Source organism: Poecilia latipinna, unplaced genomic scaffold, assembly GCF_001443285.1.
Source record: "Poecilia latipinna isolate Pla-1442-1.1 unplaced genomic scaffold, P_latipinna-1.0 Scaffold364, whole genome shotgun sequence".
In the NCBI taxonomy this organism is placed as follows: Eukaryota; Metazoa; Chordata; class Actinopteri; order Cyprinodontiformes; family Poeciliidae; genus Poecilia; species Poecilia latipinna.
The window spans coordinates 87699-101401 of record NW_015112980.1 but is presented as its reverse complement, the minus strand read 5'-3'; the positions used below and the strand labels follow the sequence as shown (position 1 = coordinate 101401).

At 37.4% G+C, this 13703-nt stretch overlaps 1 protein-coding gene across 6 annotated transcripts in view; it reads left to right on the top strand.

Moving 5' to 3' along the window:
• glra1 (glycine receptor, alpha 1) overlaps nt 1-13703 on the top strand; it is a 125449-nt gene that overhangs the window by 82601 nt on the left and 29145 nt on the right. For all 6 annotated transcript variants that reach the window (XM_015036299.1, XM_015036298.1, XM_015036304.1 and 3 more), the window contains 2 exons: nt 4924-5138; nt 7361-7507. In XM_015036299.1, coding sequence (XP_014891785.1) covers nt 4924-5138; nt 7361-7507 — 362 coding nt within the window. The remainder of the gene's footprint in view (nt 1-4923; nt 5139-7360; nt 7508-13703) is intronic.

Here is a 13703-nt window from a genome sequence, read left to right as displayed (position 1 = left end):
AGTAATATGTTGACATGAGCTGTTTGCTCTTACCACAACAGAGCGGAGTCTGATTTTCCTGCGTACCTGAAACCGTTCCTCTGTTTCCTTTCGCTGCTTCACTGACATAAATTCCTCCAAAACTGTTTACCCCCGTTTTGCTGCTTTTCTCATCTCATCTCAGCCCAGGCCTGCTCCTCAGTGGCCGTTCACTGTGTGTGACGACATGTTTGTGTGAGTTTGTGCACTCAGCTCACTGCTTCCTAATCAAGCATTAAGAGGGAATTAAGGTGTCGTTTTCCTCAGATTTATTAGCTGCAGTCTGTTGTGACTGAGGAAGGGGGAGTCTTTTCCCCGTATCCATCTTTCTCCTTCAATCTGCCACTGACTGTTTCCATTTTATTTCTTCCCATTCCCTCACTCACCTCCCATAACATCTCCCCCATTATTCCCAACACACACATATAGAAATCCCTGTTTGAAATACTAATTACGGTTTCTGCTGCATTGCAGGGGGCTTTTGTTCTGTGGCTGACGATATGTTTGGGGTGTGAAAAAAGTTGTTAACACCTAAACAGATTAGAGACATAATCCATTTTCTTGTGCATCACTTCTATTTCCTTTGACATCCTCTTGAGCTGAAGTACAAACTACATCAACAACATGTTTTCCTGTAAGGTGTTTCTGAGACAAATCATATTGTGCTGCTTTCGCACAAGCTGACAAGATTTAGGGTGGTTTAGAGCCATATAAAAGTGAATGATTGAATAAAGCTTTTGTATATAGCCTGAGTTATTTTGAGTAATCAACTCTACTCCTACTCTTTTTCATTAGATGCATACAAAGTAATTACTATCTACAACTCTTAAAGAGAGCCTTCAGTTTCCAGTCTGACAGGACTCAGAGCAAATCGAGTTCGGTGGGCTGGACTTCAGCTGCTCATCTTGTGGCTTCCCACATATTTAACCCAACCGGGTTATTATGAAATGACATATAAAGTGACACGTTTAATATATTACTGGTAAACAAGTTGCAGTTTTATTATTTTGCATGTCCTTAAAGCCAGGAATTTAATTTAAGTTCATTAGGATTTTAACTGATTGTTCTATAATTTCTCTATCTTTCTTTATTTCATTTTAATATATTTTATCTTTGTGTCTTTTATATTATTTGGGTTTGAAGCACCTTGCGATTCATTTTTATTCCTAAAAAGAGGTGTGCTTGCCTTACTTGTCCCCCCCCAACATTTTACAGTATTTTAAAAATCATCTTATCACACAGAAAATGAATAATGTTATCCTAAAGTGCTTAAAAAATTAAAATATTTAGATTTTTGTTCTAGTAATCCTATTTTATATGGTAGTTTTTATTCTAGCTTTTGATGCATTAATGGAAAAGGGAAACTCATTTTACTTCTAAAATAACCTGGACAATTTTATGAATGAAAAACAAAAACAATCAGGATGTTAATAAGATAGTCATATCAACTTATTCTTTCTTTCTTAGAAAAATATTTAGCTTTTGGTAGCACAATCAGGACCTGCATTTCCTATGAGTAATAATGTTTTAGCATGAACTTGTACATATTTCTCTTCAAGTAATAATACAAAGTTAAAGTGACTTCATGAGCATCAGAGGTGGAGGCTTAACAAGTTGATTAGATAGACTGCTGAGAGTCTGAGTGGATTTTAGATTTTCTTGTATTTTCTCATTGTGCAACAGTTTTTTTTTTTTTTTTTTTTGCAGTCTAGTCTTATAAAATACTACTTTATCTCAACAATGATTTTGAACTCATTCCAAAAAAGAAAGCAGCCCTTACACAATCTGTTTATACCTCTGCTGCTGTGGACGATAAATATGGATTTTAAAATATGCACAGACATGTTCAGAGTGCAGTGTGAAGTTCAGTAGACACACACAGACCCACCAACAGTGAGATATGGGCTCGGCTGAATAATTTCAATCTTCTTATCAGATGGAAAATATGGACAGCACTTAAAAGCTCCCAAGTGTATCACAGCTATAAATCAACCTCATGAACTCTCCTCCTCCTTCCTCTTCCCTCGCTCCTTCTGCCTTTTAATGCCTCCATGCTCCTCTCATCTCTTTTCTCTCTTTGGTTTTCCCTTGAATCTTCTGCCTCTTCCTTCTTCTCCGGGTTTCAAGGGTTAACTCTTAACTGATGGGGCTACCCTCCATTGATCCTCTTTGATTAAATAGATTGTCAGCCATCTTGCTCGCCATTGCTCATTACATTACCGAGAAAGACTGAGGGACTTTAGCGCTGCAACAGCACTGCAATGTAAATAAGCCTGCTGCGGTGTAGGTCGATTAAAATATCACTGCAGATCTTCTTTATGTGCGTTGTCTGTCTGTGAAACCTCTATTTTCTCATAAAAAGTCTACAACTGACAGCGTCTGTTCAGTGATTTAAAACTAAAACACAATTAGGACAATTAGTTTGCAGGAAACAAATTATGTTAAAGTCTGGATGGAAAATGCTATTTGGAAGCAGCATATGTTTTTAAACATCAATCAATCAGTCAATCAAGTTTATTTGCATAGCACATTTCAGCAACAAGGCATGTGTGTTTACATCATAAACACACACACACACAAATGCAAAATACAAAATTGTACATCATCCCCACAAAGTCAAACCTACTGGATATGTTGGATGTGTACTTGTATGAGTTATTAAGTACAATGTATTTATGGGAAGGTCATTTAATAAGTGAACTTGTTATATTTTTGCAAGTTACTTTAAATCATAAGGTGTTAAAGGTTTTAAAAAGTATAACATTTTACTTTTTAACTGATGGAGTTCTTTCTAGTTCTTTCTGTTTTAGTTTTTTGTGTCCTCAAATTAATCAAATAAGTAATTCCCTAACACTGGAAAATGTTTTTAAAACTTTGACATATTTTTTGCTCATCACATGAAAGGACTAAGTGGAGAGTAGTACCTCAGTACTTTAGAGTTCGCAGCATTTTTAGTTGACTGCATACTGTAGCTACTATCAGCATACACCAAAATGCAACTCTAAAGCTAAGTTGATTTAATAGTTTTTAAGTCAAAAGTTCTAAAACAGAGAAAAAAGAAAGAAAAATCAGCTGGAACATTCCCTGAAGCTTGGATTTAAAGATCGAAGCCTAAATGTCCAAAAACAGAAACAGCTACAATCTATAAAATCCAACATGGCTGCCTGCTGGGTGATTAAAATGTAGTGAAGGTTAAAGACATGAAATATTTATTTGAACTGATATTCATTTGGTTTCTATTGGACTGGCCTCACACATATTGCACTGTGAAAAGCTAGACGGCATGTATTCCTAATTCTTGAATATTTGAAATTAAAAAAAAAATACTTTGTCATTTCGTGCTGCTACTAATAATTAGCATTGTCATGTGGAGCAATTAGGACATTCCAGTAGATTTAATGACTTGCAACTAGACTTTGAGTTTTGGATTCCATGCCAAATTGAGTACAACATATTTCTGGGTAATGTATGAATAATCTTATCACTGCAAAACTGTTGCTACTTATTGTCTTAACTGATTTGTTTTAATATAACTGCAGGCCAAAAAGTAAATAATTGGTCTTCTTTTTGTGGAGGTAGTTGGACTCTAGAAGAGGTTTATTGTTGATCAAATGAAGTTGAATGTTTTCATATATGATACCTTCAGAAAATCAGTTACATTCAGCCATAGAGCAGTAACCTGAAAAAAACAAAAAACTTTTTACGTTTTACAGCTGCTTGGGGGAATGTTTCACGTTTCTTCTGTTAGCCTGTGTCTGCATGTGATCCCATACTGACTTTGTGTTGTTTAGATCAGAACTCCTTGGGCTGCACTATCTGTTGCACAAATCTTTGTTCTTTAGGTGGAGAACAGGAATCTTGACACTGTTGGTGTATTTTGAGTCAAAACTCTGAGGCTTCTGAAGAAACGGAGGGATTAGGTGAAGCTGAAATTCCTGACTTTGTTCGCCACGAGCTCTGAGACAACAACATGCTGCGAGCACAAGCATCAATCACTTCTTTAACCCACACAGCCTGAGGCCTGGGAGTGCCTGTGGCACTCTGCAGCACAAAGACACAAAACGCCTTTTGTGTTTCTGCTGAAATAATACACTCATCTTATATAACCCCAATCAAATGAAATATATAGTATTATATAATTAAAGCATGCCAATACACTGGATTCAAAATTAATTAATTTAATCTGAATGAACTATTTAATATCAAATGGTGAAATCATCACATTTGCATTTGGTATGTGCTGATTTCAGTCACAGTTTGGTTTCTGACCAGTTTTTTACCCGAACATTGAGGGATTAGAGTACAATCTCTATCAGCACATTACCTCTGTCTCTGACTTTACTCACTAGTTTTGCTCTGAAGGTTTACAGCAGGGGTGCTCAAAGTCGGTCCTCGAGGGCCCAAAGTCGGTCCTCGAGGGCCCAAAGTCGGTCCTCGAGGGCCCTGGTGGGAGTAACAACCTTTTCAGCTTGTCAGTGTTCCTCTTAGGTCTTCTAACGAGCCATCATTTGATCCAGGTGCGATAAACCAGGGAGAGAACTAAAACATGCAGGATGCCGGCCCTCGAGGACCGACTTTGGGCACCACTGGTTTACAGCATCACAAAGGGAAAACTGGTGGTTTAAATTAGAGAGTGTTTATCATATTACTGGTTGTTGAATACACTTGGGTCATGTCGAGACCAGCTGGATATTCCTTAGTTCTGTCCTGATTTCTACACACTGCTTCTGAGCTGTAACCTGCTCTCTGCTTGGAAATTTGTTAAAGAAAATCTCTCCATAAGAAATTGAAGATGTTCAAACAAATCAATTATCTCCTGGCATGAACAGCTAGAAGACCAAGATGTCTTCCAAATCTCCCAATTCTTTAAGGCTACATTTAATAATCTCTGTTCTTCTGCTTCAGGTAAATTCACCTGCATCGAGGCTCGTTTCCACCTGGAGCGTCAGATGGGTTATTACCTGATCCAGATGTACATCCCATCGCTGCTCATCGTCATCCTGTCCTGGGTCTCCTTCTGGATCAACATGGACGCAGCGCCTGCCCGCGTTGGTCTGGGAATCACCACGGTGCTGACCATGACCACGCAGAGTTCAGGCTCCAGAGCCTCTTTGCCCAAGGTGCAGAGAAATCAGACTAATTTCTACACCTGTTCAGACACTTACTGATGCATGGAGTGGCACTAACTGAATGACAGAAAACGCACTTGATAAGTTACAGTGAAGGGCGAAAGGAAATCATCAAATAAACAAAAACAATTTTAAAGCGCCTCGGTCTTTTCAAATGGAAGTGGAGCAAATATGAGCCTGTCTGATTCCAGGGAAGCTGTAAGTCAAACACACTCACTCTAAGTTTGTTTACATTTGGAGCTCTGTGCGCTCTGGAAACCAAACTAGTGAACCGTGATTCCTCTGCAGTTCAGCTGTCATAGTAATAATCATGCACCACAGCTGAGTGTACATGCGGCTCAGTCACACACTCGCAGGCAAATCAGTGTGACTGCTATCAAACACACCTACACATGACGTACTGCATCGTGTCAGGCTGGAGGGAAATGGAGGTGGATGCAAAGAACATTTACAAGAAGGGTGGGCAGTTTTTTCTTTCAAGGATTTCACCAAAAACAGCAGAGGCACATGGTGCTGATGTTCATCCATCCACCTGCTGCGTTCTGCTTATCTGAGATTAGGTCACGAAGGGGACGAATCCAGGAGGGAAACTAGACAGTTCTCTACCCAGCAACACCATCCTGTTTCTCATGAGAGATCTAGAGATTGCCCACAAAGTTCTAGATAAATGCTTCTGGGCCCATTCTCTGTTTAGTCTGCTTTAACTGAACTCTAGTTTGTTTGTTTAGAAAGTCCGGTTCGTTGGAGGAGGTGCAAACATGCAATCAAGCTCTGATGTGGACAAAAAAACCCAACTCTGGTTCGATTAAAGTGAATTTTGGCACGGTGCAAATATATATTTGGAGGCAAGTGGACCAGAAACCACTCCAAAAGCAAGAAGTGAACTATAGCGCAAGGTATTCTGGGGAAATACAACTAAAACAAATGTGAGATTCTAACGCTACAGCAAAAAATGGCTCATGTTTTTTTTTTTTTCTTTTAACCAAAGACAAAAGAGAAATCCTACAACCACTCAAATCTGACGGCAAAACATTTTTGTTTACATTACGTGAAAAAGGAAGTTGTGCTCACGTCTTCTTTGGAGATATTTATGATGTTTCCTTCGGTTGTTCTTCATGCAGCGCCACCACAGGCGAGGGAGGGAACAGGTTTCTCAAAGGGTTTGGATCGTTTGATACAGTGCAGTGTGAAAGCAAACCACACCATCTGAAAATGTAACAATTATTGCAGTTTGGGTCACCAGTCGAACCAAGTCTACCAGACTGTCGGGTATAAAGACATCCTCTGGTTCTCTTCCCAGTGTGACATGCCTGGAAAATCTCCAAACAGAAGAATGTCCAGAGGAATCAAATGACTCGACCACCTTAGCTGGCTCCTTTTTGATGCAGAAAGGCAGTGGCTCTATCCCAAGATCTCAGTAAATAGAGACATTTGCTTTTCGGTTTAGCTCCTTCTTCATCACTGCAGACTGAAGCAATGTTCTCAACACTGTAGGAAAAGCTTCAATCAGTCCTTTCACCAAGGACCAAGGGGATGTGGAGCTACTGTGTGAGTCTAATAATGCAAAATGAATCCACCTTTATTTGAACTTAAAAAATGTTTGAATTTTTTTAAGTCCACATATGTGTATATTGACATCTAAACAATTTTTTCTTCATTTATTGTGAAATTATAGTGCTGCACGTAATAATCTAGATTTTTTTACACGTCTTTAACGTTAGTGAGAGTAAGTCTGATGAGAACGGCCTGTTTCCCTTTACGTTGCTGCTTTATGCTTGAATGATTGTCAAGCTGAGGTGTCCCTCAGCCGTTCAAAGATAAATGTTTTCCTATCAGTGTCACAAGGTGAACTTCCAGACTGTGTGTGTGCAAAAGATCCAAAGTCATAATTTAATTAGATTTTATGCAGGTGATTGTGTTTTCTTTGTGTTTGACTCAGGACTTCACAAAGTGATCAGTGTAGAGATAAAGAGGTAAAACGACAGGACAGGAAGTAAATTAACTAGAGAATGAGCCAGACAGACTTCGTTTAGCTCCTGTCTGACCAAGTCTGATATTTCATGTATGAAAAACAGATAGTGAACCATAAAAAGCAGAGCCAAAAAGGCCAGGGCCTCAAAACAAAAACCCAGAAACAAGGCTCTGTTTATTTATTCTAATTCAGTCTATCTGATGTTTTTTTTCTTTGTTTTGTTGTTCTTGACCGCCTGCAGGTGTCCTATGTGAAAGCCATTGATATCTGGATGGCCGTCTGTCTGCTGTTTGTCTTTTCGGCCTTGTTGGAATACGCCGCCGTGAACTTTATCGCCCGCCAGCACAAGGAGCTGCTGCGCTTCAGACGGAGACGACGACACATGAAGGTAAACGCTTTTGACTTTTTCTCCAAGGACAGGACTGTTCCTGCTATGTGTCAACTGAAAAATCAGTTGGACTTTATTTAAATTTTAGATTTCATCCTGTGGAGTTTGGTTGCCTGAAACAAAGAATCAGTTTAATTCATGAGGTGTTTGTTTAGTCATGTGAAACAGAGAAAAAAAAAAACCCTCTCCTCTTCTCCATGCTCAAGTCGTCTGAAATCATTCAGGTCCTCGCTTGATCCTGGCTTTGTGCAGTACTCATTATTGTCTTGTAGAGAAACGAGTCATCAATGTTTCATAGGCGGTGCGCCGACTGAAGGCTGAGCCGAGCTGCACAGCAAAGAGCTTGTTGTGAATTCACAAACATAGAAAAAAAATTTTTAAAAAACCATTCTATTTATAGAAATGCAGCAAAAGTCTACCCAAAGGTCTTTTTTATTTTAAAAAGCCATTCTCAAACGTTTTAAAATATATCCTATTAAAATATTAAATAATATGAACATCTAATATTTATTCTCTGTCAGCCTAGCAATTAACAGACTCCCATTAACAAAATAAGAAATTAGAAAAGCTATTCTGTAATTATAAAAAGGATAAACTGTTCAATCAGTAATGGCTCTCCAGTGCTGCACTTTAAATATAAAGACACAAAGACGCTCAATAAAAATAGGAATGAATAATTCAAAGTGCAGTATGGTGCATAAACACTCTTAGTAGATGAAACATTGTGGTTGTAAACATTGATCTTATTTTGCAATTTGGATTTTTTTATTGATTGTTTGGAGAATCCAAGCAACCAGCAGCTATAAAAAACAAAAATACAAATTCAATATAGATTATGAAGGCTTAAGAACCATGTGATGAATGCAAAAAAACTGACATTTTATTTTCAGAGTCACTTCTCTGATCATTGATATGCTATATGTCACATAAGCCACCTTTATCTTTCTCGGTTTTGGAAGCAACACATCTTATAATTTACTTTAACTTCCATTGACTGTCAAAATGCTCAAGAGCGTTAAATCAGATAACATTAAGTCTCATTAAAAAGTTTAGACTCCATAGTTATTAAATTTCATTATAGTACTGTAGATGCATATAAACACAGTGACCTCTGCCCCCTTGTATTTGGAGGATTTTCTTTTTCTAAATTCATTGTCATTTCTTTTACTTTGTTTCAACTCTGCAGTATTTAATCTGTGCATTCTGTTTGGCTGGTTGGATTTATCAGTGCAGGCGGCTGTATCGAATAAGGAGTAAAGCTGTCAGGCCTGCAGGGAATATTGATGCACTTGCTGATTGTGAAGCTGGCAGACATTGTGGGGTGCAGGGCAAAAAAAAAAAAAAAAAACTCAACCACAAGAGAAGAAACAATGCACCTGCACTTTAAAACAAAAGAAAAAAATCCATGCAGCTTGGATTTGTGTCTGCGTGAAAGGCAGAGGGAGATTTGCGTCTTCAGAGCCGGTGAACATGCTTACATTTCTAAGTGCTGTTGTGTAATTTGGTGTCAAAGGGGCATGTATTCGCGTTTGATTTAACTTAAGCTGCTCAATTCAGTCTGACATCTCGGATGCGAGCATCACATTTTCATGAATTTATGAAGACACAGTATCCAGAAGCCCAGGAAGGTGACAGCTAAATTAGAAAGCCACATTTCAGAATTGGGATTAAGGCGGGATTATATCTAGGTTTATGTTGACTGTGTCATTTAATATTAGCATATCCATGCATTTTGACTTCATCCTCCATCATTTTACCGGTTGAGCAAATTTCAATTTGATTTAAGCTTTTGATCAAACAGCTGTGGGTGTGATGTCACATGCAAAATAAGATTCACAAGAACAAGAACCCAGATTCACATCTTTTCACAAAAGCTTCTACAAACCAGAGAATTGTGTCTCAGAAAATCTAGTATTCAAAATTTAATCCAAGTTTGAATTTGCTAAGTGCTGTAGTTTTAAGCAGCACTTCATCAGATGAGGCTGTAAACACCCAAATATCATTTAAAACACTCCTTTTGTCTTTTAACAAAGTAAGATTAGAGGTTTTAAAGAACATGAATTTGTGTTATTCTAATTTCTGTTCTGAAAGCATTTCAGAGCTAGAGCTACTGATTGTTAAACAGCAATACTATGTTTTTTTATAATTTTATGACTTTATTCTAGTAATTTTATTTGCTTTGTTTTCTTAGCATGGCCTTAATACTCCATTGTAAACAACAGAGAGTGTTGAAAGCAATGATGTTGTGATATTATTTAATTTATTCAGCCCTACTTTTAAATTGACATTTACTGAAGTCAAAGGAAAAGTGTCTGTTTCTAGAGAACATGCTGTTGTTCCCAGTGATTACAACCTGAGTGGACATCTTCATAATAATTAAAAGCAGAGTTTGACATGTTCCTATAAAATAAACATGAAGAGTTCAGAGAAGCAGCAGGACAGAGAGTTGGCAGGGGTGATAAATATGATAATATAAAAATCTATTAATCCTTAATCCCATTTTTGTTATTCCCAATCCCCTGAGCCCTGACAGCAGGTGAAGTGGTGGATTAAACAGTCCGACTGCAGCTGCACTTTCATGGAGAATCAGACAGAAAACCTCTGTGTGTGTTTTCACGTCTGTCTCAGGGTCTCTCGACCCGCTCTCACCTCAACAGTTGGAGCAGTGGGACCGCGGGCTTGGATCCGACAAACATCTGGCACGTTTGTCGTTTTTTTTCTTCCTCTTTTTCGTGGTTGATGATGAAAGCAGGAGGTGAATCCAGGCTGTGGCTGTGTTACATAATAAGGATATGTGTCTGTTCAGATGAGGTCAACATGTGAGTGACTTCACAGCTGCAAACATTTTGGTTGCCGACACATTCTCTGCAATTTGATTGCTAAGCTCATATTAATAGGTAGGTGAATTAAGGTTCGTGATTCTTATATAATATTTTGTTAACCAAGTGGGGCTGTGTCATGTTACTCTGCAGGACTGGGGTTATTTTTTTTTTTATTTTCAGCCAAATTTGACATTTATTGTATGCCATAAAAATATAAAGAAATTCTCTTATCCCTTTTTGAAACACTTTCTTCTTTTTTGTTTTTTTTTTTGTCAATTTTCAGTTTTCATGCTGAAAAAAAATGTCTTAAGCTTACATTTTGCTTAAAAGATATAAATATAATGTTGCCCTGGCAGCAGCAGAGAATTCCATGACAGTCCTTATATTCCAGCAGTTTGCAATGCAAAACCCCGACATGTGCAAACAGTAAGGAGCTTTTCAACTTCTCCATGTAAACTGTTTGAAACCAGGGCTTCAAGGAACTCCGAAAACACACGGAGGATAGAGGGTATTTGCATTTGAAGCAGGACTTTGCATAATTTTATGGAGATGGAGAAATTCATCATTCAAAACATTTGTCAAATTCAGCTCCTCTGGTCTTTTCACTCTATTTCAAGCATAGTTTAGTAATAAAACAATAATAATAAAAAAGAGAGACTATGATGATGATCTGATATAAAAATGACGAACATCCTCAATAAGATGTTGAGCAGTAATCCTGGAGCTGTGAAATAAATCTGGTGATGGTGAAAACCCCGTCTCTGACACAGCGAGGGAGAGAAAGACAGACAGTCGTTCGGCGTCACGTTCTTAATTAACCTCCCGGGCCAGTCCTTCTAATGTGAGTCTAATGTGATCCATTAGGGACGACTATCAGTCAGGTTTCAGCTCAAAGGACAGTGTCACTGCAGCATAAAGAAACCAGCAGTTTGAGGAAATCAAAGCCCAAGCATGCAGAAACTGTCAAATGTGTAAAAGAAAGAGCAGAGGAGGAAGGGAAGGCATGTTTTCCTGGAAAATAAACACCTCCAACAAGTGTTTAAGCTGCCTGATCCTTCCCCTCCTCACAGCTGGAGGAGGCAATCACTCTCAGTTTTCATAGAGAGGAATCTCAATGATGACCCTTCAGCATTGTGTAATTGAAGTAGTCTTCAGAGAAAGCAACTCCTGCTCCTCCTTTTGACTCTGTTTGAGGCTTTAAGAAAAGACAGTGACAGGGGACTTGAACCAATTTCAGGTCAAATCTGCAGCGGTGAAATGAAAAATTGTAGTAAAGGGTGAAGTAATAAACTTCAACTAAGACGAGCTGACTTTTTAATCAGTACTCTGGGCTGGCTGAAGCTTTGATTAAATTGCTACTGAGATAAACTCTTCATGATAATAGAGGGAGCAATATGGATTCAAAGTATGTCACAAAATATAAAGAAAAAAATGTCATAATCATATTTAGTATAACACATAAAAAAATTAGGGACACCAACAGTTAATTTATATAAGAAATAAATTTAATAAAAAGTTCATAACATAGTTCGCTTTTATAATATAGTCATAATCAGTAAACATAGTAAGACTATGCATACTGACTAGACATAGTCAGCATAGAAACAAAAATGCACTAAAATGCTGCACAACAGCAACAAGATCCTACAAGAACAAGTTCCTCTTTATGTTAAGAGGAACATAAATAAATAAAAGTAGCATAGCAACTGTGAGTATTTGTGGAATAGTATAAAACATACTAATTTTAAGATGTCACGCTATTTTCATCAGATGTAGAGTAGATTCATATCTATTAAAGCACTTTAATGTCAAAATAAATTATTTCATTAAAATCGTGAAAGGATACCAAACAGGCAAGGCAAAGAAAATTCCAGATTTTGTGTGTTTACTGTGGCTCTAGGGTATAGAAATGTACTTTATTTTTCACAAACTTCATCTATGTTTCATAAAAATGACAGTGTGGTCTGCAGTTATGTGTATGTTGTATATTTGTTTTTATCATACATTTCAGGTGAATTTTAATTTTACAAGGTAAAGAGCCAATAGAAATTCCAGAGGGTGAACTTCCCCCTACATTATTTTGGGATTTGGTTTTGAAACACAGCATAGAGTTCGCTCTCTTTGGAAGGAATACAGAAATCCTTCACATAAGCTTCAAAACAATTTGTTTCATTTGTATTTTAATCCACAAAAAATCATTTTATTTTAATCTCTGAAAGAGAGAGCAGCAGTAGTACGCCCATCTTCACTTGGAAAAACTGTTGTAAAGAAGTAATTTACCCTCCTAATAACCAAAAATATCAGATGTTTACACTTTTTGCAATTTTACACATGTTAATGATACGTTTTTGATTAGCTTAGTTTTGCTTTAATCTAGTTTTAAACTCTACTTTTAATTGCTGTTTGGTTCAAGTTGAAGCATTTGAAATTGTTTGCTTAGATTTATGAAGACATTTCTTTTCTATTGCACCTTATTAAAAAGCCAAAAATAAATGTGTCCTTTTCCAAACCTTTGAAATTTATGTTCCATCTTCTGCATAAATCTAAAAATGATCTCACAGAATACAAATAATCTGTGGTGTTGTGCTTGTTTCCCGTCTTTCCAGGAAACAGTGATGCTCAGTTTGTGCTGATTGCAGCTTGGGCCAATAAATACCCATTACAGCTGCAGACTCATTTGAATTGGAGATGAATGCTAATGTACCATTTCCCTCTGCAGACAGAAGCCAGAGGTTGGTGGGCATTGGGTTATTTGTCCATTCTGAACAGGGCTTGAACTTCAGTTTGACCATGTGGGGGCCAATGTTGGCAACAATCATGTTTAACCTTCATCTTGTGGAGACTGGCAGTGACACTGATCCAGTTCAGACTCCTTCATGGTGCTGCTGCTGTGTTCAGGTCAGTGCTTAAAGGGGAAGTATTATGTAAAATCAGTTTAGTTTTACATCATATTATAATGTTATTCCCTCATCAAAAGCATACCTGGAGTGTTGCTTAGATTCTTTCATGCATGTTTGAGAAATCCGATAACACTTTATTTGAAGGGGGGTGAATAAGACTGTCATGACACTGTCATAAACATTGCATAACACCTATCATGAACATCAATAAGTCTTCATGAATATTTATGACTGTTGTCATAAAGTGACATTCGGTAAATCATGACACTTTTAATAAAGTTGTCTATTGAAAATATCTTTATTATGACAACTTGTCATTAACCAAGAAATCATGATTGACATAAATTTATCATAATACTAGTAATAATGATTTGATTATTACACTAGCAAAAGATTTAACAAAACAATGATTAATATTTCCACTCCCTGAAATAAAGCAAAACAAGTAGGACAAGCAATAGCCCTGCCTTTGAG